Below are 24,788 nucleotides of genomic sequence, written 5' to 3'. Positions count from 1 at the left end.
CCCTCAAGATAATATTAGTCAGAGTATAGGAGTGGCGGGACCATCAGCTCGTCTCAGCCTGCCCCATCATCCTATCACTCCCATCACTCCCATCACTAACCCCATGAGACGTGACTGCCGTGACCTGCTTCCCATCACCCGTCACGTACAGTCACGTACACCCATCAGTAAAGACTCCCATCCGTTACTGCACGTGTCCCATCACCATAAACATGAGAAAATAGAATAAGATGAATATAGAAGATTAAATCCTACAGTCCCATACCACGTTTTCATATTCATTCTGCTTACTATTTGGCGATTTTATACAGCTTCGGAAACTTACGTGGCGACTGAAATAGTAAAGACTCTGGCCATTAATCTTTTGACCTCCATAGATCCTTCCTAATGCAAATAAAATCGTTTAATCATGGTAAAAATGCATCCTAGTATTGAATGGGTTGAAATGAAATAAAATAACGAGAAATAAATGAACTGAGACAGCAAACACATAGAATGAAAGGATGAAATAGATAAAAGGACACAGTAGATTAATAAGAAATGAAGGAATAAAGAAAGAAAACTCTAACTTAATCCAAATAAACAAAATAAACTCAGACACACCAACGAAAGAATGATAATGAAATAAATCACACACGAACCACCCCAACCAAACTCAATCTACCCAAACACGGAGGCAGCCTTAGGTCAGTCTTCAGAAACGCTCTGGTCTCTCACCACGACTATTTTTCAAGGCTACGGAGATGAATAGCGAGGTTTTCAAGAGTATTTTTTAGTTGATAATGTAGAAATCAAGTCAATTTGTCTCTGCAAACATAAAAACACTTTAAATATAACTTGTGTAGATTAAAATAGAGCCTTTTGAAATTGTGGAGGTGAAGCACAGAGGGGATTTAAGAATACGACCCTTAAACCCCATCTATAGTTAAGTGTTTCTCTAGTTAATAATGTAAAAAGCAAGCCAATCTGCCTCTAGAAAAGAAAAAAAGCACCTTTAAAAACTTGTGTAGATTGAAATAGAGCCTTTCGAAATAGTGGAGGTGAAGCACAGAGGGGTTTGAGAATACGAGCCTTATACCACAACATCTTAATATAACCTAGAGCTAAGTGGAGACCAAGTTAGGGAGAAGAATCGGAGGCTTATCCACTGTAAGCTTCCCTCCCTACCTTCCCTCCCTACCTTCCCTCCAAACCCTAACTCCTCCCTTCCCTCCTCCCTTCCCTCCCTACCTTCACTCCCTCCATCCCCTTACTCCTTCCCGTCCCTTCTCTACCTTTTCTTCTCTATAATTATTCGTAGGCCTAACACGGCGCGCACGAGTCCCAAATACGTGTAGCGAAAGAGGAGCGGGCGCCAGTGGAAGTCACGGTCAGGCGCCTCTTTTCGGAGAAGTCTGTGTGCGTGGCGATTGTTAATTCCGTATGTAAACGAGGTGCTCTTGTTGCCTCCTGCCGGGTTATGTATGTACTACCTACTACCTACCCTCTCCCTCTCTCTCTCTCTCTCTCTCTCTCTCTCTCTCTCTCTCTGACAATGTGTTATAAGAGGAACAGCTGCCTTATAATGTTTCTTCCTCCCCCTTTTCTCCTCTCTCTCTCTCTCTCTCTCTCTCTCTCTCTCTCTCTCTCTCTCTCTCTCTCTCTCTCTAAAAAGTAAGAAAGATAAGAAGAAAAAGAAATAACGTGTACCATGAGAGAGAGAGAGAGAGAGAGAGAGAGAGAGAGAGAGGATTTACACAGATTTAAATGCAAACCTGTCTCGATCCTCTTCCCTTCCTCTTCTTTCTTTTCCTGCTTTCTCCTCCCTCCATCTACCTCCTCCCCCCTCTCTCTCTCTCTCTCTCTCTCTCTCTCTCTCTCTCTCTCTCTCTCTCTCTGCCTTCCCATTCTTCCTTCCATTCCTTCCATGACCCGGGACACAATCGAAAAGTCACGCCTACATTTAGATAAGGACAGTGATGAAAATCCCTTATGGTCTGTGTGTGTGTGTGTGTGTGTGTGTGTGGGTGTGTGTGTGTGTGTGTGTGTGGAGATAGGTGGGCGTGTGTATAGAGAGGACTATAGCGTGGGGTGTCTTATGGTGAACGTGGGAGGGTCTATGAAGTGGTAAGTTGTGCTGGGAGAGGTTTTTTTTTAGGAGTGTGGGAGTGAATGGATGAACAAAATGGAGGAGAGAGAGAGAGAGAGAGAGAGAGAGAGAGAGAGAGAGAGAGAGAGAGAGAGAGAGAGAAGTCATGCAAAGAAGTAAAGGAAGATGGTCGCGAGTGTGAGTGTGTGTATGTGTGAAATACGTGCATGAGAGAGAGAGAGAGAGAGAGAGAGAGAGAGAGAGAGAGAGAGAGAGACAGACAGACAGACAGACAGACAGACAGACAGACAGACAGACAGACAGACAGAGAGAATAAACGGAAAAAGGAATGCAAAAGAGAAAAAAAAAAGAAAAATGAAAGAAAGGATACGAGGAATTGTGGGGCTAAGTTTATGAGGAAGAGAAAGAAGATGAGGAGGAACAAGAAGAGATGGAGGAAGATGAAGACAGTGTAAGAGGAGGAGGAGGAGGAGGAGGAGGAGGAGGAGGAGGAGGAGGAGGAGCAGGACGAGGGTGAAAAATAGAGATGGAAGAGGGAATGAAAGATGGTGTGAGAATGGAAGCGATGAACGAGGAGGGAGAGAGGGAGGAGGGAGAGGGAGAGGGAGAGAGAGTGGGAGAGGGGAGAATAAGAATGGGTGTGGGAAAGCCTGAGCGTGAAGAAGAGCCTGGGAAGGAAAGTGAGTTAAGGAGAGCGAGGGAGAGGGAGACAGGAGAGAGGAGAGGAGAGGAGAGGCGAGGAGAGGCAAGGAGAGGCGAGGAGAGGCATGGAACCGCCCCTATATTCTCAAGACACAACCATCTATCACCCTGCCTCTCCCATACACACGCGGCTCACTCCCACGCAAGCTTAGGGAGCCGGGAGGTCGAGGCGCCAGGTAAGCCCCGGCCAGGTAAGTCTTAAGTTAGGTGGGTCTTAGCTGGGGAGATAAATGACTGCACAATTTTTCCTTCAGGGAACAAAACGCAGGTGTCTTGGTTTGTTTTCCTTAACCCCTTCAATACTGGGGCGCATTTTGACTTTGAGATTTATGTACGGCACGATTAAACCGTTTTATTGATATTAGGAAGAGTCTATGGAGGTCAGAAGATTTATGGCCACAGTCTTCACCATTTCAATCCCCCCACCTGAGTTTCTAAAGCTGTACAGAATCACCAGATAGTAAACAGAATGAGTATAGAAACGTGTCATGGTACTGAAAGGGTTAACTGGTGTTTAGATCACTCCCAGGTATTCCCAGGTGTCTTGATTTTGAGTCAGGTGCGCTACAGGTGAGTCTAATTGTTCCTAGGTGAGTGACAGTTTCCCAGATATATCAGGGTGAGATTAAGACCAGTATTCTTAAAAGCTTTGCTCTCTCCTCATCACTACTTTCCAAAGGCTTTAGTTGTTCATGTTTTTAATGGTATTTCTATGGTTCCGGTGATGGACTGGTAAGATTTCTATGTTATTATTAGGAGAAATTGTCTTGAAAACAAGACTATTCGTCTCTGTGGTCTTGAAAAACTGTCGTGGTGAGAGAGCAAGGCGTTTCTAAATACAGGCCTAAGGACAATCTTAGGTACTGGACACAGGTGAGAGGCAGACGGGCAGTGTTTGGGTGTAGATTCACCTGTAGATGCGTTAAGACGTGACGGGGGAGTGAGAGTCCTGACTTTTTATTCACTTTGAGTCTGATCAGAACTGTTTTCAATCCTTTGCTCAATAAGAATTCCATGTAACACTTTTTATCCCTCACTAAAATTATTTTCAACGATTTAGTCTCATAACTATGAAGGAGTCAGAGTAGAATGCTCTTGTTCATTTTGGCTCTGAATTGAAATGTTCACAATGTTTTTGGCTTTAAGTATTATTTTTAAGAATATTTACTTCCTTATTTGAACTACAACGATCTAGTCTCATTACAACAATTCCCAAAGGCCACAGAGAAGATAAATTGGATTCTCAAGGGTAGTGGTGGTGGTGACAGTGCACAATCCTTGGAAACGTATCCCTAGAACTCTTGAAACGCACACAGCATCTACAACCTATCAAAATTACCACAGATAAAAACTATCGAAAGATATGAGAGTACTGACCAAGAAGTGAACGGGCTGGGAGATTGAACGTAGCAGAATCCTTCGTAAACTATCCCTAGAACTCTTGAAAAAAAAAAAAACTCACACAGCATCTACAGGGAGCCAAAACCACTCTAGATAAAAACAAGCCCAAAAATCTGAGAACACTGACCATGGAGTGACGGGATGGGAGACTGGAAAGGGCAGAATCCTAAGTAAGCTATCTCTTGAACTCTTGAAAACACACATCTACAGTCAAAACTAGCACAAGTACACAAAACCCAAAAAACTGAGAACACTGACCAGGAAGTGACGTGTTGGAAGACAAGACAGTGCAGAATCCTTGCTAAACCCTAAACTAACCCTAGAACCCTTGAAAGACACACACAACATCTACAGGCAGCCAAAACCAGTCTAGATAAAAAAACAACCCAAAAATCTGGGAACACTGACCATGGAGTGACGGGTACTGGGGGCTGTGGGTGTCTGGTGGCTGGTGGCTGGCGGCTGGGGGCTGGGGCGGGTCACTGGTGCCTGCGGGATAAGGAAAGGCAGGCTGTGGGTATGAAAGAAGGTCTGAATCCCCAGGTAACCTCCACACCTGACACCTGAGGCAAGATGGCTCTCTCCTGACAGGTCTATTCCTATTAAATTTCATATGAGTTTACTTTTCGTTTGTTTTGTTTTGCAGTGAAGTTGTTGGGTCTAGATGAGCTGAAACGAAGACAAACAGACAGACAGACAGACATATAGATAACTATATAGGCAAACAAATAGATAAGTGAGAGAGAGAGAGAGAGAGAGAGAGAGAGAGAGAGAGAGAGAGAGAGAGAGAGAGCCGCAGGGGTTGCCGTGAACACTGTAATCTCTATAAATACGAGATGTTCAAGCTACAGACAGCCCCGCCTACTCGCTCACACGCTCTCTCTCTCTCTCTCTCTCTCTCTCTCTCTCTCTCTGGACAGTCACCTCCTTGAATCATGTTCCCGCTAAGAAGGAAGGATACATCACCGTCTTCTAGTGTTCTGTTTCATTCGGCGCCAAGGTGTTGCGTCACGAACACCTGAGATTATAACCCCCCTCTCTCTCTCTCTCTCTCTCTCTCTCTATCTCTCTCTCTCTCAGTGGTTTCCTCATCCAATTCTCCGTGAAGTGTTTTTTCTCTATATTTTGAAAGAAAACTCATCTCTTCAACACAGTTTTCGTTCTTTTAACACTGAATTTAGTTATTTAGTTCTGTTTTTCGTTCTTGACATCTCACCATCACCAGGACTTCAGTATTTATTCATCCGTATTCATCCTTCCTCCATCCATTCATTCATGCATTCATCTCTCTATTCATCCATTCATCTCTCCATGCATTCGTTAATTTATCCATCCATCCATTTATCCATCCATTCATCCATTTATCCACTCATCCATCTGTGAACATATAAAGTACACGATCCACTACTACTCTCTCACCAGACTCTTTCTATTCATACATTCATAAATTTATCCATCCATCCATTCATCCATTTATCCATTTATCCACTCTTCCATCTGTGGATATATATTACACGAATTATGATTGATCCTATTCTCTCACCAAACTATCTATCTATTCATACATTCATAAATTCATCCATCCATCCACTTACCCATCCATTTATCCACTCATCCATCTGTGGACATCAAATTGATGATTATATATATCCATTACGTCCTATCTCACCAAACTATCTTTCTATTCATACATTCATAAATTCATCCATCCTTTTATCCACTCATCCATCTGTGGATATACACGCACACGAATTACGATTAATCCACTACGTACTCTCTCACCAGACCAGCATTGATTAACCTTCCCTCTCCCAGTCACTCAATCCTTCCATCCATCCGTTTACATATAGATTTCCACCTTTTTTTTCCTCCCAAACCAGCAATCTGATTTACCTTTCCCTCTCCCTCTCCCTCTCTCTCTCCTCCTCTCTCTCTCACTCTCCCACAGCCACCCTCCCAATGCCCCCTCCGTTTGTCCTTCAAGTTCCCAGGCAAGGCTTTCCCTCAGTACTGTTCGCCTTAAGCTCCAGTTCCTCCTTTAGTGTCGTTCCCGCTGGCCTGGTCTCCTTTCTGGGTTTTCTGGTTCCCTTCTGCTGGTTCCTTTTTCTGGTTCTCCTCCTTCTGGTTCTCTCTTATGTTTCTCTTTCTGGTTCCTTTTCTGCTTCTCCTCCTTCTGGTTCCCTTTCTGGTTCTCCTCCTTCTAGTTCTCTTCTGGTTCTCTTCTGGTTCTCCGTCGGTTGTGACAGTTCGTTCGCCGCTTAACAGAGTATCAATCGAGCCATTTCACTCAAAACCACACCACTCATAAATCTTTCTAGCCAACCTCCCCTTGCGTTGGTCCTCCCCCCATGCCTTCTCGTAGACTCTCTCTCTCTCTCTCTCTCTCTCTCTCTCTCTCTCTCTCTCTCTCTCAAGACGCTTCTCTCTTCACTTTTTTTCCTTTTCTCATTCTCATCTTCTTTCTTCTTCATTTTTTCTTATTTCTTTTCATATTTTTTATGTTCCTCTCTTCCTCCTACTCTTCCTCTTTCTCCTCCTCTTCCTCCTCCTCCTCCTCCTGCTCCTCCTCCTCCGCCTCGCTCCTCAGAAATGGAGCGAGGCGAGACACGCGACGCACTCACCTCCCCCTAACGACTTACAATCGCTTCTCTATTCTCAGTGAACAGGTGGAAGAAACACAGGAGACCAGACTTGTGGGGGACTCCATCATCCGAGGCCAACTAGAAGAATTCTGTGGACGTGTGCCATCTCGTAGACGACGCTACTGCCTTCCAGGAGCCACACTCCGTGACATCACGGACTGTGTTGAGGACGTGACAAAGGACGCCACTAATGATACACTTTATGTCATCCACGCAGGTACAAATGACGTCCACCGCTCCCGCTCAGAAGAACTGATGGAGAAGTACAAGGAGATGATCAAGAAATACAAGACTAAATCAAGAAATATTGTAATTTCAGGTATTCTCCCGAGGATCAACGCGGACGCACGTTTCTATAACCTTGCTTTCAGTACTAATAACAGATTGAAGACTCTTTGCCAACAGGAAAACGTCGAGTTTCTTAACATGTGGAATGACTTCTATAATGAACACAAATTATTTCACAGAGACGGTCTCCACCTAAATGCAGTGGGAGCAGCCAGGATGGGGAGATTAATTCATGATAAAGTTTGTCTCCACAGATCAAAAAACGTGCAGGTGGCAGAAGGAACTTCAGCGTCGTAAGTTCATCTTCAGATTCAGGCAAGATCAGAGCTTGCTATTTCAATGCCCGTAGTTTACGAAATAAATTTAATGAGCTCCAAGCTCTTATACATCAAGAAAACTATGACATCATCGGCATCACAGAAACTTGGATTAATACAACACACAGAGATTACCTCGCAGAATACTCACTTGATGGCTATAACATTTTTAGTAGCGAAAGATCTCACCGTACAGGGGGCGGTGTAATGTTTTACGTTAAAAGTAATCTTCGTGCTCGTGTGATGCCAACTTCAACCATTGCAAACATAGATGTCAATTTCATTCATATAGAAAATAAATCCCGAAGAATATCATTAGGTCTCGTCTATCGTCCTCCAGCCCAGTCACCCGCCACAGACGAACAATTGTATGAACAAATCGCGGACATTTGCTGCGTAAACAATTGCATAATTATGGGAGATTTTAACCTTCCAGTCACAAGGTGGGGCGAACCACTGACAGCTCACGCTGGCCAGCAGCTGTATAATAGCATGCTTGAAAGCTCCCTCCACCAACACATCAAGCATCCGACAAGAGGAAACAATATCCTTGATATCGTTCTAACAAATGATGAGAATACTATTGAAAATGTGGAAATTGGACCAGAATTCAGTTCCAGCGATCATCGCACCTTAAAATTCACCATAAATTTTGACAAAGGAAAAGTGAATGAAAGTAAAGAAAAAGTGCCAGACTATCGGCGTGCAAACTACACAAGACTCCGTATGCAGCTTGCATCCATTGACTGGAATATACTGCTGGAAACACCAGATGTAGATAAGACATGGGAGGTGTTTGCTGAAAAGATAAATGATACAGCTAAGATGTGTATACCACTAAGAAACAGAAGGAAAATACTAAACACCAAACCGAAATGGTGGAATAATGAAATTAAAAGCTGTCTTCTAGCAAAGAAAGAAGCATACAACAAATACAAATTAACACAGCATAATAATGATAAATTAGAGCATGACAGATTGCGTAGAAAAGCAAAAAAGTTGATAAAAAGCAGCAAAAAATCTGTAGAAGCTCAGATCGCAAACTCCTGTAAAACCAACCCAAAGGAATTTCACAGTTATGTAAAATCCAAAAGAGTCTTAGCCTCAACAATTGGTCCACTCATAACAGAAAACGGAAACCAAATAGATAACGAAGCTGAAATGGCAAACGTCCTAAATAGATTCTTCTCAACAGTCTTCACGACTGAAGATGTCCAAAATAGTCTGCCCATGCCAGAGCCTCAGGCACAAGGCAAAACACTGCCTGACTTCATAGTTACAGAAAATGAAATCCTCACAGTCATGAACAGCATGAACGTAAACAAAACGCCTGGACCAGACAAGATATCACCCAGGCTTCTCAAAGAAGCGAAAATGAGCTCGTGAAACCACTCACGATTATATTCAATAAAACTTTACAAGCAGGGAAAGTCCCCCAGGAGTGGAAGCTAGCAAATGTCACGCCCATTTTCAAGAAAGGAAATAAATCACTCCCAGCTAATTACAGACCAATCAGCCTTACTTCAGTAGTGTGCAAGCTGATGGAAACGATAATCAGAGATAAGATTGTCAAATTTTTAGAAGAAAATAAGATCATGAAGGATTCACAACATGGTTTCAGAAACAAGAGATCCTGCTTAACAAACCTACTAGACTTCTTTTATGAAGTTTTTAACTCGTATGACGAGACAAAAGCAGTGGATGTTATTTATCTTGATTTCCAGAAAGCTTTCGACACTGTCCCTCACAAGAGGCTAATCAGCAAAGTAAAAGCTCACGGCATAGCTGGAAATACCCTGAAATGGTTGGAAGACTGGCTCTCTGACAGAAAGCAACGAGTTGTTATAAATGGAAAAGAATCAGAGTGGCACAATGTGAAAAGTGGTGTTCCTCAAGGCTCTGTATTAGGACCAGTTCTTTTCATTGTTTATATTAATGATATTGATGAAGGAATCACTTGTAAAATAAGCAAATTCGCGGACGACACCAAAATAATGAGCAAAGTTACATCAACGTCACAATGGCAAGAACTACAGTGTGACTTAAATAAACTGACACGCTGGGCAGAAAAATGGCAAATGAAATTCAATATAGAAAAGTGTAAAGTCTTACACATTGGAAGTAACAATGTACAAGCAAAATACGTAATGAGTAATGTACCTCTGGAAAGTGCTGAGAATGAAAAAGATCTTGGTGTTGTGGTGTCTAAAGATCTCAAGCCGAGCAAACACTGCACAGAAGCAGTAAAGAATGCAAATAAATTAGTTGGGTTCATTGGAAGAACCTTTGAATTTAAATCAGAAAAAGTTATCCTTACTTTATATAACTCATTGGTGCGTCCTCAGCTTGAATACTGTGTGCAGTTCTGGTCACCATATTACAGAAAAGACATTGAAAAACTGGAAAGGATCCAGCGTAGAGTGACCAAGATGATTCCGAGATTGAGAAACAAGCCGTATGAGGAACGACTGGAAGCATTAAATTTATTCAGCTTAACAAAGCGCAGGATAAGAGGAGACCTAATCGAAGTTTTCAAAATTTTTCAGGGATACAACAACCTTGATGTCAATAAATATTTTACTATTGATCATTCCACCATAACAAGGAATAATGGATTTAAAATTACACCAAAACGCTTTAAAACCCACGAGGCAAAGCACTTTTTCTTTAATAGAATAGTTAACATTTGGAATAAGCTTCCTTCAGAAATAGTAAACAGTACTTCCATTGCATCATTCAAAAACAAAATTGATAAATATTTAAAGAATAACCCCCAACAAGCTCTCTTCTTGTCTGAATAATTAAACATGATACTATATTAACTTTCTTATAGATAGATATGTAGAGTTCACCGTAGGGTGAATAATAGAATCTCCTTTCATCCTTTCCTGTGAAAATTCCATGTCAGTTTTTTCCATACTGCATGGTACTTTTCCAAGCTATTTTCCATGCCAGCGAAAGCTGGAGGGAGTGGTGGGTGGGGAGGAGCCTTCTCCTGTACTGTCCTGTCTCTCTTATCTGTAGCCAGTTAGAAGTAGTTACCAAACAGCCTCGAAAGGACCAACAGGTCTGTTGCTGTTTGGCTTTCCTTTGTATTCCTTTGTATCCTCCTCCTCCTCCTCCTCCTCCTCCTTTTCTCCGTAGTCCGTTTCTTCCTTCTTCCCTCCTATTTTTTTCTCTTATCCTTCTCCTTATTCTTTTTTCACCTTCTCCTTTTCCTCCTCCTCCTCCTCCTCCTGCTCCCCTTCTCCTCCTCCTCCTCCTCTTCTGCTTCCTCCTCCTCCTCCTCCTCCTCCTCCTCCTTCATCTCCCTCCTCCTCCTTTCCTCCTCATCCTCCTCCTATCCCTCTTCGTCGAACTCCTCTTCTTTCTCCTCCATTTTTCTTCTTAGTTTTCTTCTCATTGTTTCTGCACCTCCTCCTCCTCCTCCTCCTCCTCCTCCTCCTCCTCTCTCCTCCTCCTCCTCCTCTTCCTCCTCCTTCTCTCTTTTAACGTATCTTTCCTGCCTTTCCACTGGCCCTCGTGTCCTTTCCTTCCTTATATATTTTTCTTTCCTTCCCTTCTTCCACCCCTCCCTCCCTTCTCTCCCTCATTTCTTGCCTCCCTCTCTCCATCCCTCCCTCTCTCCCTCCCCCTTTCCCCAGGTGTGTACAGGTAACGGCAGCCTCTTGTTAACACGAACAATGTAAAGGTTCCCAGGTGGACTGGCCTCTAGTGACTCTCTCTCTCTCTCTCTCTCTCTCTCTCTCTCTCTCTCTCTCTCTCTCTCTCTCTCTCTCTCTCTCTCTCTTGATATTAAGCAATTTCTGGAAGCTTAAAAGGCAAAGTTTCTGTGTTCGGAGAAAGGTGAAGAGTAGAGACTTTTCCACCGCTTCCCCTTTCCCTTCCCCTTCCCCTCCCCCTTCACCTTGCCTCCCCTCTCCTCCCCCTTCCCTCTTTTCCCCTTCCTTCCCTTCATTCCTTGTCCTTATCGCTTCCCAAAATTAGAGGAGTTTCTTGGACCAATTTCATTTCCATTTCTCTCTTTTTTCCTTTTCTTTTTTTTCCTCCTCTGTGGCATTTCTCTGTCTCTCTCTCTCTCTCTCTCTCTCTCTCTCTCTCTCTCTCTCTCTCTCTCTCTCTCTCTCTCTCATCTTCGTTATCTATATATCTCCTAAAGCTTCCCAGCGAGTCTTCTCTCCGACCCTGATAATGAAGGGACCTTTTGAAGTTATGTAGAGATCGATGCTGGAAAGATGGAGGAGGACGGAGAGGAGGAATAGGAAGAGAGAGGAGGATGAGAGGCGAGATAATTGGAAGAGGAAGGAAGAAAAGGGGAAAAGGATAACAAAGAAGCTGGACTGACTAAGAGGAGCGCTGACAAAGATGGGAAGAGAAGGAAGGGGAGGAAGAGGAGGAGGGGGAAGAGAAGGAAAGAGAAGCGCGGAGCAAGGACGAGGTGTAGGACGAGGACGAGGAAATAGCAAGGGGATGGACCACTTCCGATCCCTCCTCCCCCTCCTTCCCTCACACACTGCAGGTGAGTCACAGCGCATCCCGAGGAGAACTTAAAGGTCATGTAACACCACCGATGTAAACAAACCAGCCAAGTCCCGGCCGCTGGCGTCATGAACCAAAGGCCGCGGCGGGACCTGCGCGGCGCCTCGTCAGCGTCCTGCTTTTTGGCGCACCGCAGTGAATGGCTCGGGTCACATCACCTCACCTCAGCCAGTCCATGCAATCACCGCTGGACTGGCTTTTCCCCGGGTCTTATGCCATTGTTCGCGTTATTGTGTCGCGCTCCTTTGTTCACGCACACAGCGGTCCGCGCCGCGCCCGTCACGTGAGGTCATAACAAGAATTATTACGCAGCCACTTCTTGATGAAATGGATATGTTTTGTTTCCTGCTAACACACACACACACACACACACACACACACACACACACACACACACACACACACACACCAGGGAAATATATCGCTGTGCTGTCTTTGAGTGATGAGTCGGCCGTTCCGTCAGCCAGTGTGTGTTAATTAGTGTCACAGAAAACGCGTGAGTTTTGCTGCTCTGCATGTTGTCCATATTTGCATTGCCTGATACATTATTGGCAAATATTCTACACACACCTGAGTCTGGCATTGCTTGAGTTTCCGTTTTCCTTCCCAGCCGGTGGCGGGCTGCCAGCCAGCCGTTGAGCCGCCCGCGCTCACTGCTCAGTCGTCCTCCGCTCGCTGGACGGTAAAGGTGTGCCGCCGCCGCCGCTCCCTTCTTGCCCTGTGACTGCCGCACCGGGGCTCCGCGCGAAGCCAGACTCACAGCAGCGGTTCAGTCTAACACCGCGGCGTGATAATGGTGACTTGTAGCGAGGGCCTTGCATTACCCTGGCCAGAGTAAAGTGTCACACAGCCCAGGCTATGATGAGCTGTCCGTGCGGGTCCTTGTGGTGAAAGCGGTGGTGACGACTGGCGCCAGGCGGGCCGGGGACCTCGACGAGCAGGGAAACAGTGATCCCCGCTCAGTCCTCTGACTCGTCCTCACGCTCGTCCCCTCCCAGCCACAGTCACGACTGTCGCCCTCCGTCAGCGTGATCCTCCTGAAGAGCGCCACGCACTGAGGGAGTCTCTCACTCCGACCTGCCAAGGATGCATCCTACCACGAGGACGTGAGGATGTGCGCTTGCCTGTGGGCTGGGCTGGTGGGGGCAGCCCAGTACCTGCTGTGGGAGGCGGCGGCGCTGGTCAGGCCGCCAGCCCACGTGGTGCTCGTCGGCCTCGACTCCTCGGGCAAGACCACAGCGCTGTTCCGCCTCCGCTATGGCCACTACGTCAACGCCGTGCCCACCGTGGGCTTCAACACGGAGAAGGTGCGGGCGGGCGGTGGGCACTGGCTGGTGTGGGACGTGGGTGGGGCTGAGCGAGTGCGGCCCCTGTGGCGCTCATATACCCGCGCCACGGACGCTCTCGTGTTCGTGATTGACTCCAGCGGCGGGGAGGAGAGGCTGGAGGAGGCGCGTGTTGAGCTGCAACGCCTCACCAAGCAGCAGACGGCGCAGTGTGTGGCTCTCAACAGACACCGGCCTCCCCTGCTGGTGCTGGCCAACAAGCAAGACCTCCCCGGGGCGCGAGAGCCGCAGCACCTGGCCAAGGCTCTCGGCCTGCCCGAACTGCCTGACTCGCAGCCCTGGGCTGTGGCCCCAGCCTGCGCCGTCACGGGCGAGGGCCTGGACGAGGCTATGGCCACACTCCACCAGATGGTTCTCAAGACGCGACAAGCTCACAAACGCCAGTAAGAGGACCTGGTGTTCTCCGCCCTGTCTCATCCAGCCAAGCGTCAGCTGTGGCGAGGCTTCCTCCGCCAGCGGAAGTTGAGATAACGCCTGCAGGGTCACGCAGAGAGCGATCCACGCCAGCCAGCCTAAACCCGTGGTGAGGTTCCTCCCTAACCCCCAACGCGCCGCACTAATTACACCTCGTAAATGTTAGAGGATAAGTGACCCGTTGTGTGTGCGCCGCCCGCCTCCGAGGCCCCGCACTGGGCGGGCACACGCTGACAGCGTACTTAAAGTGAAGTTGTGCATGAAGTGGCGGTGCTGCTGCTGCCCTGGTAGCAGAGGAACAGTGACAGGCTCTGACGTGTGCAAGATTTCAGTGTACAGAAAGACTCGGCAAACAAACGCTGTTTTTGTAAAGCTTACTAGTAAAAAAACAAACACTGGACACTGAAAAAAGGCTTACTGCTAAAGTTGCTTGCTTCACTGTTTGAAAAAAAAAATGCATTGGTTTCTGAAGTAAGACTTGCTAAAAGCTTAACACTGAGATATCTGTTGCCTGGACGTGTACGTAAGTGGAAGTGTTCGTGCAGTGGTAGTGTCGCCGCGGAGGTGATGTCTGCATACCACTAGACGTGACTGCCTCCTGGATCTTGTTTTTCTGAATACAGTCATTTTTGCCTGAGTCCCTTTATGTGAGGGAGACGAGGAGTAAAACGTCTCTGGTGCGTCCAGTGAGGGAGTGAGGAGGTTTTCGGTGGTCCGTCACTGAGGAACACCACAACAACTCTTCATCATCTGCTATTGTATGGGGGTCACTCTAAGGACTCACAATTACCCAGAACCTCCTTACTCCGCCCTTTAACTCCCCACTCCCCTGTCCCTCACCATTCCGTGTTCATCTCCTTGCGGTCCCTTACCTCCAGCCCCACTCTGCCCCTTGCCTCACGACCTCTGCCTCCCTGACTGATCCCTGGCCGACCCTCGTGCTCCCTGGCGGCCCCTGCACCCCGCCACCACCACCTGGGTTCCCTAATTGCCCATTTCCTTTCCTTTCCTCTCGCGGGTTGCTGTGACGGAGAGGGATAAAAGGTGGGGAGGAGCGTTAAGAAATGGTGCGTGGATTCTGGGAGGGTTGGAAAAGGGACAGGCAGAGAGGAGGGTGAAGGAAGGGACAAGTGGAGTACAGTCGCGGGGAAAAACGGTTGGGAGGAGTGACAAAGCCTCCAGGGAATGAAGGAGGAACTGGTGACCTATCTTCTTGGTCTTTACACGCCCCTTGACCCGCCGGAAGTGGAGGTCATACGTGGAGAGGTGGATGAAGAGAAGGAGGAGGAGGAAGCAGCAGCAGTAGAGGGAGACGAGAGGAGGCAGCTTCGTGTCAGTAAACAGTGCTTCTGATGCGCTTCTTGGCTTCAGTTGGCTCTTCTCCTCCTCCTCTATCTCCTCCTCTTCCTCCTCTTCAAGGCAGCCACACGTTTTGCACACATTAAACGAGCAGGGCGGTGATGGCTAAGCACGTAGAGTCAGCACCAACCGCCCCGTGACTGGTTTGTGTGCCTCAACTTTGCTTGCCTCTCCCTCTCCCCCATTCGTATTCGCTCCTCATCCCACGCTCCTACCTTAAAAATTTGTGGCCCCCTAACCCCGCGATCCCATTTCTATAACCTACACAATCTATGACCCCCAAATTGTATGGCCTCGCTATTTTGTGGGCTCTTGTGTACACGAACAATGGAAGGCCGTAGCAGTGACTCCCTTCAACCCTGGTGCTCAGTCTCCCGCTACAGTCACGTCCCTAAAGAAAGAGCAGGGTTATGGTCGCTCTTGTTGACTTGCCCGCACAAACACGCCAAGCTTTAATCCAGTAAGCATCGTGGATCATCCCTGTGGCTCTCGCTAAGCTAGATAAAGGCCCCATACCCTCCACTACCCATCTCCCTCACCTCTTGTTTTCCGTCTTTCCTTCCCTCCATCCTCCGTGACCTGTGTGGTGTATAGGAAGGTCACCGTACAGTAAGGTCACGTTCATCCATTGTTGGGCTGTCGCTACACACACACACACACACACACACACACACACACACACACACACACACACACACACACACACACAGCACCGAGTGAGGCCGTGGGAAACCCGCCTAGTTTTGTGTTAGTTTGTTTACGAGACACGCCCCTGTCCTCTTTCTTTCCCTAATACGTAAAGCACTTTGAAGCCAATCACTGACACGCTGACCCAAGCCTTACTCCAGCACATGACACACTAAACACTGCCTCTAAGCCTGCCACACCACTTTACCTGACCTGCACCCACCTAGCCACTCTTCACTCACCACTGACACACTGACCTATGTATTACTCCAGTTCCTGACACATAAAACAGTAATAATGCAGCACAACTTGACCTGTATCCAGTCAGCCACGACCTTAAACTCACCACACTGATACAAAGCAGCCTGTTTCTACCTCTCCCTGCCACACCTTGACCATTCAACCACACCAGCTCATCACTAACACCACCGACACCACGCCACGCCCCTGACACAGAGCCCCGAGCCGCACACAGCCTTGACGCCCCTCTCCGTGACTCCCTCAGGCCACACTTCTATCCCAGCCACACCTGAGAGCCTCATCAAGGTGATCCCGGGGCCACAGCGGGCAGAGAAGCGGATGCGTTACCTCTTCCCTCCCTCTGTTCTCTCACCAGTCCCTCCCTTCCTCTCTCTCTCTCTCCCATCCATCCCTCCCTCCCATCCCAGTCCCTCTCTCTCCCATGCTCCTTTTTCAAGGGTTTCGGGGTGAGGAAAATAAAACACGGCTAATAACAGTCATGTGTCTGAGTTACGTGGGACGAAATGCGAAGTACGTATTGTGTTTTCCTTTGAACGGCTATTCGGTTTTAGAGGAGACGATTATTGCTTCCTCCGGGGTGTTTGTTTGCTCCTCCACTCCACTGTTTCGCTGCTGTTTTGAATGTTCCGTTAGGTGTTTGTGTTCGTTTGTTGTTCGTTTGTGTTGGTGTCCTCCTCGTAGTGTTTATTTCCCAAGTCTACTGAAGCTTTAAAGTATTCTAAGTATCTAAGTGTGAAGGAGGATCAGAGTGTTAACAAGAGTGAGGTCAGTAAAATGTAAACACGTATACTTTTAAGTGTGAGTGCGTGTGCGTGTGTGTGATAAGGGCATTCCTCTATGGTGTGCGTCTTGCCTGTGATAAAAGGTGATGTATATCTCCTGTATATCTGTAACCGTATATAGCTACTGTATTTTGTATCGTCCTGCATCTGATTAGAGTCTCGCGATGGACTGAACGAAGGAAGGAAGGAAATGAGTGTCCATCCCAGCTAGTCTTGCATTGTTACCTTAAGCACTGTCTCCACTCCCCGATCTGTAACCACTGGAGGGGAGAGCAGGAGAGAAGTGAGAGAATGTTAGTGAGAGAACGTCAGGTGGAGTCAGGTTACCCAGCAAACTTGGCTTCGTGAGCAGGTAACCCTTCCTCCAGCTGACTCCCTCTCACCGCCGTCTGATAAGTGTCCTCCGCCACCAGTATTACGTTCCTGGGATACGATCTGATACACACACACACACACACACACACACACACACACACACACACACACACACAATCAGTAGGAACAGTTTTTATACACTCACACAAACATTTTCTGAACACACTCGTTTCACTGTACGTATGTCAAAGGAAGGTGTGTGTGTGTGTGTGTGTGTGTGTGTGTGTGTGTGTGTGTGTGTGTGTGTGTCTTCCATGCCTAGATAATGGTGATAGTAATGATATTATTATCTCCACCACCACCACAACTACTACTACTAACACCACCACCATCACCACCACAACTGCCAACGAAAGGTCACAGCAAGGCGCCTCATGTCTGCCTGTCTGTCTGTCTGTCTGGGTGCCGTTGCCTTTACTCATGGCGTCGTTAGGAGCGGCACTGTGACCTCGACCCCTCAAGTCACAGGGTCATGGCGGGTTACAGCAGGTCACGGAAGCTTTTTCAATACCCAAATTCGTTTATTCAGGTTTCTACACGTGTACTGATATTCCTAACCTTATTTAGACAAACACACACCTGAAATCAACACTTTATCATCAGTCTCCACACTCCCAGCCCCTCCACACGTGTCTCCCTAACACTCCAAAGTTCACCATGCATGTAATTGTACACATATGCCTCAAACACACTTGAACTAAGAGTCACACACCTGTAGTTTTCCCACATGTCTATGTACTAACACACCTGTACACACACTCTTACATCTCTGCTCCTTCCACACACACACACACACACACACACACACAAGCGCACGCGAGTTAACGAGTAATGAATTTAAGATGAACTTGAAGTATCACGCGGTACGAACACTGTGGGAAGAAAAAAAAGTGACGTGAATTTTGAGACTGATTGGTGAGTGAGTTGACGGAGGCGAGGCTGAAGTGACGTGACGTGAACTGATCTATACTCAAATTCATGTTTACGAAATTGTCTACCGGAGAAGAAGGAGGAGGAGGAGGAGATGACCTTTACGTTCCCACCATTACCTGTTCTCACCTGGCCTCGTTTGCTTCAGGATTTCTCTTAATTACTGGCCATTACCTGGAGAGGCCGCACGTTGTTATTGTGTACACTGAAGGAGAGGCACAGACCAAACATAGCTGGTTTCGTACACATGGCGATGCTGCGGCTTCCCTTCCTTCCTCCCTCCCTCCCTCCCTCCCCTGCCCGCCATGTGAGCTGCGGCCAGTGCGTGCGGTGGGTGTGGTGAGCGTGGTGGCTGTGGTGTATGCGATGTGTGAGGCGAGGCAGTGTTGTGTGCCGTGTTGGGTAATAATAGTGGCAATGCAAGCATCGTGTTGGACTGATGAGTTATGAATATAATTTTCTCTTTCTGCCTGTCTGCCTCGATCTCTCCCTCTCTCTCTCTCTCTCTCTCTCTCTCTCTCTCTCTCTCTCTCTCTCTCTCTCTCTCTGGCGTATCGATCAAGCAATCATCCGGCAGTGCATGTGCCTGAAGCTCTAGTAAGGCCCCAAAGTGCGGCGCGTCGCGTGCCAACCAGTGGGGCGGCGACTGGCTAGCGACGCCTTGCACGGAACCCGATCAGACACCCTCCCGCCAACGCCACCTTCTCCTCCTCCTGATGTCATCACACTGTAGGAAATGGCGCGTCGATGGCCACTCTGAAGGTCTGTTGCGGCGTGCCAGGCCCTGCTGTGGTGCGCCGGGGTCTACTACTGTGGTCGCACGCTCCTGTTCCCGTCGTAGTAACGCACGAGTGACGGTAACACTCCTCGTTTACGAAAGTCGCGATGACACACTTGGCTGTCCCCCTCCCAGCTCCGCCTTTCACCCCGCGTTCAAGACTCCCTCCGTTCCGGTCTGCGTTTGCTCATCTGGTGAGGAAACTGTATCCGTAAAAAGTTGTCCTTGATCCCTGGGGCAGCGGAGAGCGATGGGGGCAGCTGGGACGACCGCTCGGGGCCTCTGAGAGCGCTATTATGTTAGAGCGGTAACTTGGTGTGGCTGGGAAACTCGCGGGAAGGGAATCTGTTACCTCTCACGGCGATGATCCCATCTGCCTGATGCCTGGCTGGGGTGGCAGCTCGTCTGGTCATGTTTCACGATGGTGGCGTTTCGCTGATGGAGTTTCTGGCGTAGAGGAGGAAAACACGAGCCTCAAGTGCCTTTTAAAAGATCACAGCTCCGGAATTCTGACATAAAAGAGCAATCTGGCGCCGGTTTGTGAATGCGAATCGTTGCACAAAGACTAAATGGAGCAAGTTCACGGATTTTTTAAGAAGCGGACGTGAAAACTTGGTGAGGAGTTGGGAGTGAAAAGTTAGTTATACTGGCTGCGTCATTATTTCTCTTCGGTTAGTTTTCTCGAGCGTGGAGTGCTGGAGGCGAGGTGTGAAAGGCGCCACCAGCTACTCTCCCGCCTAGCCGCTGCACCTCGCTAGTCTGCGCCACTCAACTTCCTGTCTCGAGGCGGTGGGAGAGGCGAGGCGTGGACGGCCGGGTGACGCAGGGCTCGGTACGGATTGGCACCTGGTAATGTAGGTCCCGGCGGATGGTAAATGAACCAGTTGTAGCGCGAGAACTTCCTCCGGTTACTCTTTCTTTTTACTCTCTCTTACTGCGCACTCTTTTTTACTCTTCATGTTTTTATTATCATTTTTCTATCTTTTCCTTCTCTTACAGTTTCTTATTTCTATTTACTCCCTTCCTCTTCTATTCTGTCTTTCTCCTCTTACTGTTTTTACTTCTGATTCTCTCTCTCTCTCTCTCTCTCTCTCTCTCTCTCTCTCTCTCTCTCTCTCTCTCTCTCTTTCCTCTCAAATATTTTTCCTTGAGTTTCTCCCTCGTCGACCTCTTCTCTTTCCTCCTTCTCTTCCTTCTCCTTCTCCTCCTCCTCCTCCTGTTTCTGTCACGGCTCCCACGCACAGCCCCGTGGGAGTCATCTTGATACCTCAGGCCACACTCCCCAAGGCGCCTCCTCCCCCACGCACCCTCCATAACGCAACAAGTTACTACCACTTGCTACTTCTGCTCTGCCACGCCGCCCTAACCACATTCCCTTGCTCTTCGTCTGCGTTACACCTCAGACAAGTATATTGAAAATGCTTTAATCTTATCACGACTGTTTTTAACCCCTTCAGTACTAAGACGCATTTTTTACCATGAGTTTTGGGTATGATTGGACGATTTTATTTAGATTAGGAAGGGCCAAAGTCTTCACTATTTTAATCCCCAACATAAGTTTCTGAAGCTGTATGAAATTACCAGATAGTAAGCAGAATGAATATGGAAACGTGTCATGGTACTGAAAGGGTTAAAAGCAACAGAAATCACTAGCTGTGTTCTCAAGTGGTTTTTTTTTTTTTTTTTTTTACTGTTCATAATGTAGAAATGTTAATCATGTGACTAGAAACGATAAAGCGGTCTTGAAAATCAGTGTAATTTCAACTAAAAAGATTTGAATATAGTGGTGGTGTGTCGTAGTCCTTAAAATATTCTCAGTCTAACCACGTGACTCCAACGCTACAACCATCACCACCACCACCGCCCGCCTGCCTGCCTCCTCAACGTCACCACCGCCCGATGTAACATTACTCGTGGCCTCCGCACCCCGCTACGCCACCCCACCAGTCTGACAATAATGCCTCGGTTCGTTTCTGCTTCTAGGGTGTCAGTCAGTCAACCAGTACTTCGTGTATTGGCTGCGCTGCTCGACTTACCACCAGCACCACGTCACCACAGCAACAACCTACTTCCCACACACACACACACACACACACACACACACACCATCGCCCCTGTCACCCACTATAGAATCTCAACAAGACGTAACCCATCTACCTACCCACCCTGCCTTCTCCCCTACATGTCACTCCACTCCTTTTCTCCCCCTACCGCCCTTCACGACCCTCCTCCTTCCCTCTCTCTCTCTCTCTTACCGACAGCCACCCGATTTTTTTCCCTCACGGCCCCAAGAGAAAAAGAAACCCATACAAGGAGACGCACGGGTGTTTTTTCCTCGCTCCCTTTGGTCTTTGATCCTCAAGCGTCAAGTTACACCTGCTGGGGACGGTCTTTGTGCCCCGTTCCTGCTGGTGGTGGCGGTGGTAGGATGGTGATGAGTTTTGGTGCATGTTGTGAAGAATTCTTTTGATCTTTATTGTTTTTATTACTATTGGCGTTGTCTCTGTGTTATTGATGTGTGTGCGTGTGTGTGTGTGTGTCAGTAGTGTGAATGTGTGTGTGTGTGTGTGTGTGTGTGTGTGTGTGTGTGTGTGTGTGTTCAGTATTACACCACGTACAGTACAATAGATACATACTAACACGGCCAAAACAAACACACACACACACACACACACACACACACACAGTCTTCATTACTCAGCGCATCTGATCGTGCCTTTGTGTGTGTGTGTGTTGCCTGACACGACTTAACACACACACACAGTCTCCACCACCACAAGCACATACATGACTTCGTACACGCACATCAAAACTATCGAACCTCACCACCTTCGGACGGGTGGGACGAAACACGCTGCCGGGAAACTAATTAAAAAGTTCATTACTCGCACAGTATAAAAAAAAAAACTCACGTTCATAAGCAATCTTGACATTTCATCTTGCAAGGCACTTATAAAAATAACACGAACACGTTAAACACATACGGCGCTTACAAAAATGATACGAAAATACACAACACACAGACACATACATTCCAAATCAAACACACAGCACACTTAACCCCTTCAGTACTGGAACGCATTTTTTTACCGTGAGTTTTGTGTATGGTTGGACACTTTTGTCTAGATTAGGAAGGGTCTATGGAGGTCAGAAGATTAATGGCCAGTCTTCACTATTTTAATCCCAACATAAGTATCTGAAGCTGTATGAAATCACTAAATAGTAAGCCGAATGAATTTGGAACAGCGTCATGGTACTGAATGGGTTAAGAATATACAGTATATGTCTACGTCCCTTACGAAAATAATACACAAAAACCAAACATTTCATAGAGACATTTAGACACAACATACACACATCAACACGAGAACATACACACATACATACAATCCCTGTGTTCTCTGTACCAAAGAATAGTGAAGGCATCAATGGAAGGAAAGCTTTATAAACAATAGATATAAACTCGACTTGCTATCCTACTCTGAAACACTTCGCTTCAAAGGTCACAGAAATGATTAGTGAGGTTTTCATGTATGCATTTTTACTACTGGTGACGCAGAATAACTGTTAAACTTTCACCATGGAAACACGCTTGAAAACCCAAGTAACGTCTTGTTCTCAACTAAGGGCTGATTTTAAAAGTGGCAGACATGACTAGTCCGGTTTTCACGCATGTTTTTCCTACAGATGGTGCGAAATAACTGTTAAAAATGTCGCTAGAATAATTAAAACACTTGAAAAAAAAAATAGAGAACATGCTAGTATATGATCAGGATTATCTTCAAACAGCAAATATTATCAGTCAAGTTTTCATGGATGCTTTTTTTTTTCTTATTTCCGATGGAATATAATAACTTAACTATCACTCGTGTTCATAAGAATATAATAAATTAACTATTACTTAAGTCCAGAAAACATTGCAAGCTGAAGCAATACCCTGTCCTTTACTCCTATTATGATATCTTCAGAAAAACCGCAGAAGTGATTTATCTTTTTTTTATGTTTTTCAGCAGTGATGACGCAGAATAACTGTTAAACTATCACCTCACCATGGAAACACGCTCAAAAACCCACCGAATGCTTTGTACTCTTATCAATAGTAATTTCAAAGACCGCATATTATTAATCAGGTCTGTATTGATGTTCTTTTTACTACTGATGTCACAAAATAACCGTTAAGCTATTTATTACCAGCATCATGAAAACACCACTGAACTCCAACGTAACCTTCAATACACCTCATTGAACTTAAGAGATCAGGCGAAGTGTTTGGGAATACGGTTTACTGACACAGCACCGACATGACACACGTAACAGACCGTAGTTGAGATACGGAGGAACACAAAGGAAGAGCGAAGAAGTACCGCCACAGTCCTCACCCAACTAACGTACTTACGCAGTGCCTCAGTTACGCAGGATAGTGAGTAAGTAGCCCATACATGAAGGCTTTGTATGGACGCCTGTCACATAGCACCACTACACTGTATAGCTCCACGTTGTAAGGTATGATAACTATAGCACTATATTATATACAGTAATAGTGATGCCGCGAAGATAGACAGTTCAATAATAGTGTTTCTTGATATGATGACGGTGATGATGATGATGATGATAATTCAGCCTTATAATGATGTGTTCTGACTCGAGGTTCATGATGTATGCATTAAATGACTGATTTATCTATCCATATATAGACCTATATTATGTCCACATGCAAATATTTCCTGTATTCTTCTCAATTCTGTCCTTGCATAAAGAAATGGCTGAGTATGTTGTCCTATGCACACTACAAACAATGTTGACACACACACACACACACACACACACACACACACACACACACACACACACACACACACACACAAAGAGGCTCCTTATGACATAACAGCTTTAACTTAATACCTAAGATGTGTACATATTGTGAATAAATCTTTGTTTGGTTCCTCCCTCGTGTCAGTCTTCCCTGGGGCGACGCAGCGCTTGAAAGGAATAATTAAAGAGAGAGAGAACACAAAACATTCCCGAACAACGCCAACCAGAAGGGATGCAATGCAGAGAAAAACTGTCGAGAAAAAATATAAACAGTTTGCTATTTTCTGTCTTGTATGCTTTAGAGTAAGTTGATGAGACAGTTAGATGAGCTCTCAGTAAGTCAGACAGGTGATAAATTACGTGAGTAGTTAAATAGACAGAAGATGCTGTCTCAGATGGGAAAGTTACCTGGATAATCAGTGTGACAGGTGAATGTTATCTGACCATCTAGTAAGTCACGGGAAGGGAACACAGCCCCTCAGTCGTCAGTTAGCTAGACAGGTGAAAAGATTACCAGGACAGTCACTCAGACAGACGAACACACTAATTGAACATTAAATAATTTCGTCAGGCAAAAAGCATCACCTGTGCACTCCTAAATAACCCATGAGTCACAGGTCCCTATTAAGAAACGCTCTGCTCTCTCACCACGACTGTTTTTCAAGGCCACAAAGATGATTACCGGGGTTTTCAAGAGTGTTTCTCCAGTTAATAATGCAGAAATCTTGTCGCTATGCCTCTAGAAACGTCAAAACACCTTAAAACACGTGTATATTTGAATAAAGTCTTTTGAAATAGTGGAGGTGAAGCACAGGAGTGTTTGAGAATACGAATCACAGTCTGAGTCAGAACGGATGTTACATAAGCACTCCATAAATAACATAACGTAATAAATATCAGAGCGGCACAAACGACTCAGGTAATTATGAAAAAAAATGAAGCATCGTCACGTGTATTTTTTAACGTTTTTTTCTGTACGCCCCGGATCGCTGACAAACAAAGAAGCACAAAGGACAATGAGGTCGTATAAGAAGAAAGAAGCTCTGGAGTCCTTTCACGGTGGAGA

General features: G+C 46.4%; 1 protein-coding gene across 1 annotated transcript; it reads left to right on the top strand.

Annotated features, from left to right (window-relative positions):
• The first annotated feature begins 12,543 nt into the window (after positions 1 to 12,543).
• On the top strand, positions 12,544 to 19,945 carry LOC123506228 (ADP-ribosylation factor-like protein 4C). Its single transcript, XM_045258156.1, has one exon. It carries the CDS (start codon positions 13,091 to 13,093, stop codon positions 13,709 to 13,711), a length of 621 nt encoding a protein of 206 aa, XP_045114091.1. The 5' UTR covers positions 12,544 to 13,090; the 3' UTR covers positions 13,712 to 19,945.
• The last annotated feature ends 4,843 nt before the right edge of the window (positions 19,946 to 24,788 follow it).

The sequence above is a fragment of the Portunus trituberculatus genome, chromosome 19, assembly GCF_017591435.1.
Source record: "Portunus trituberculatus isolate SZX2019 chromosome 19, ASM1759143v1, whole genome shotgun sequence".
Lineage (NCBI taxonomy): Eukaryota > Metazoa > Arthropoda > Malacostraca > Decapoda > Portunidae > Portunus > Portunus trituberculatus.
Note: the sequence above shows the minus strand (reverse complement) of the source record. Positions and strands in the feature narration are given on the sequence as shown.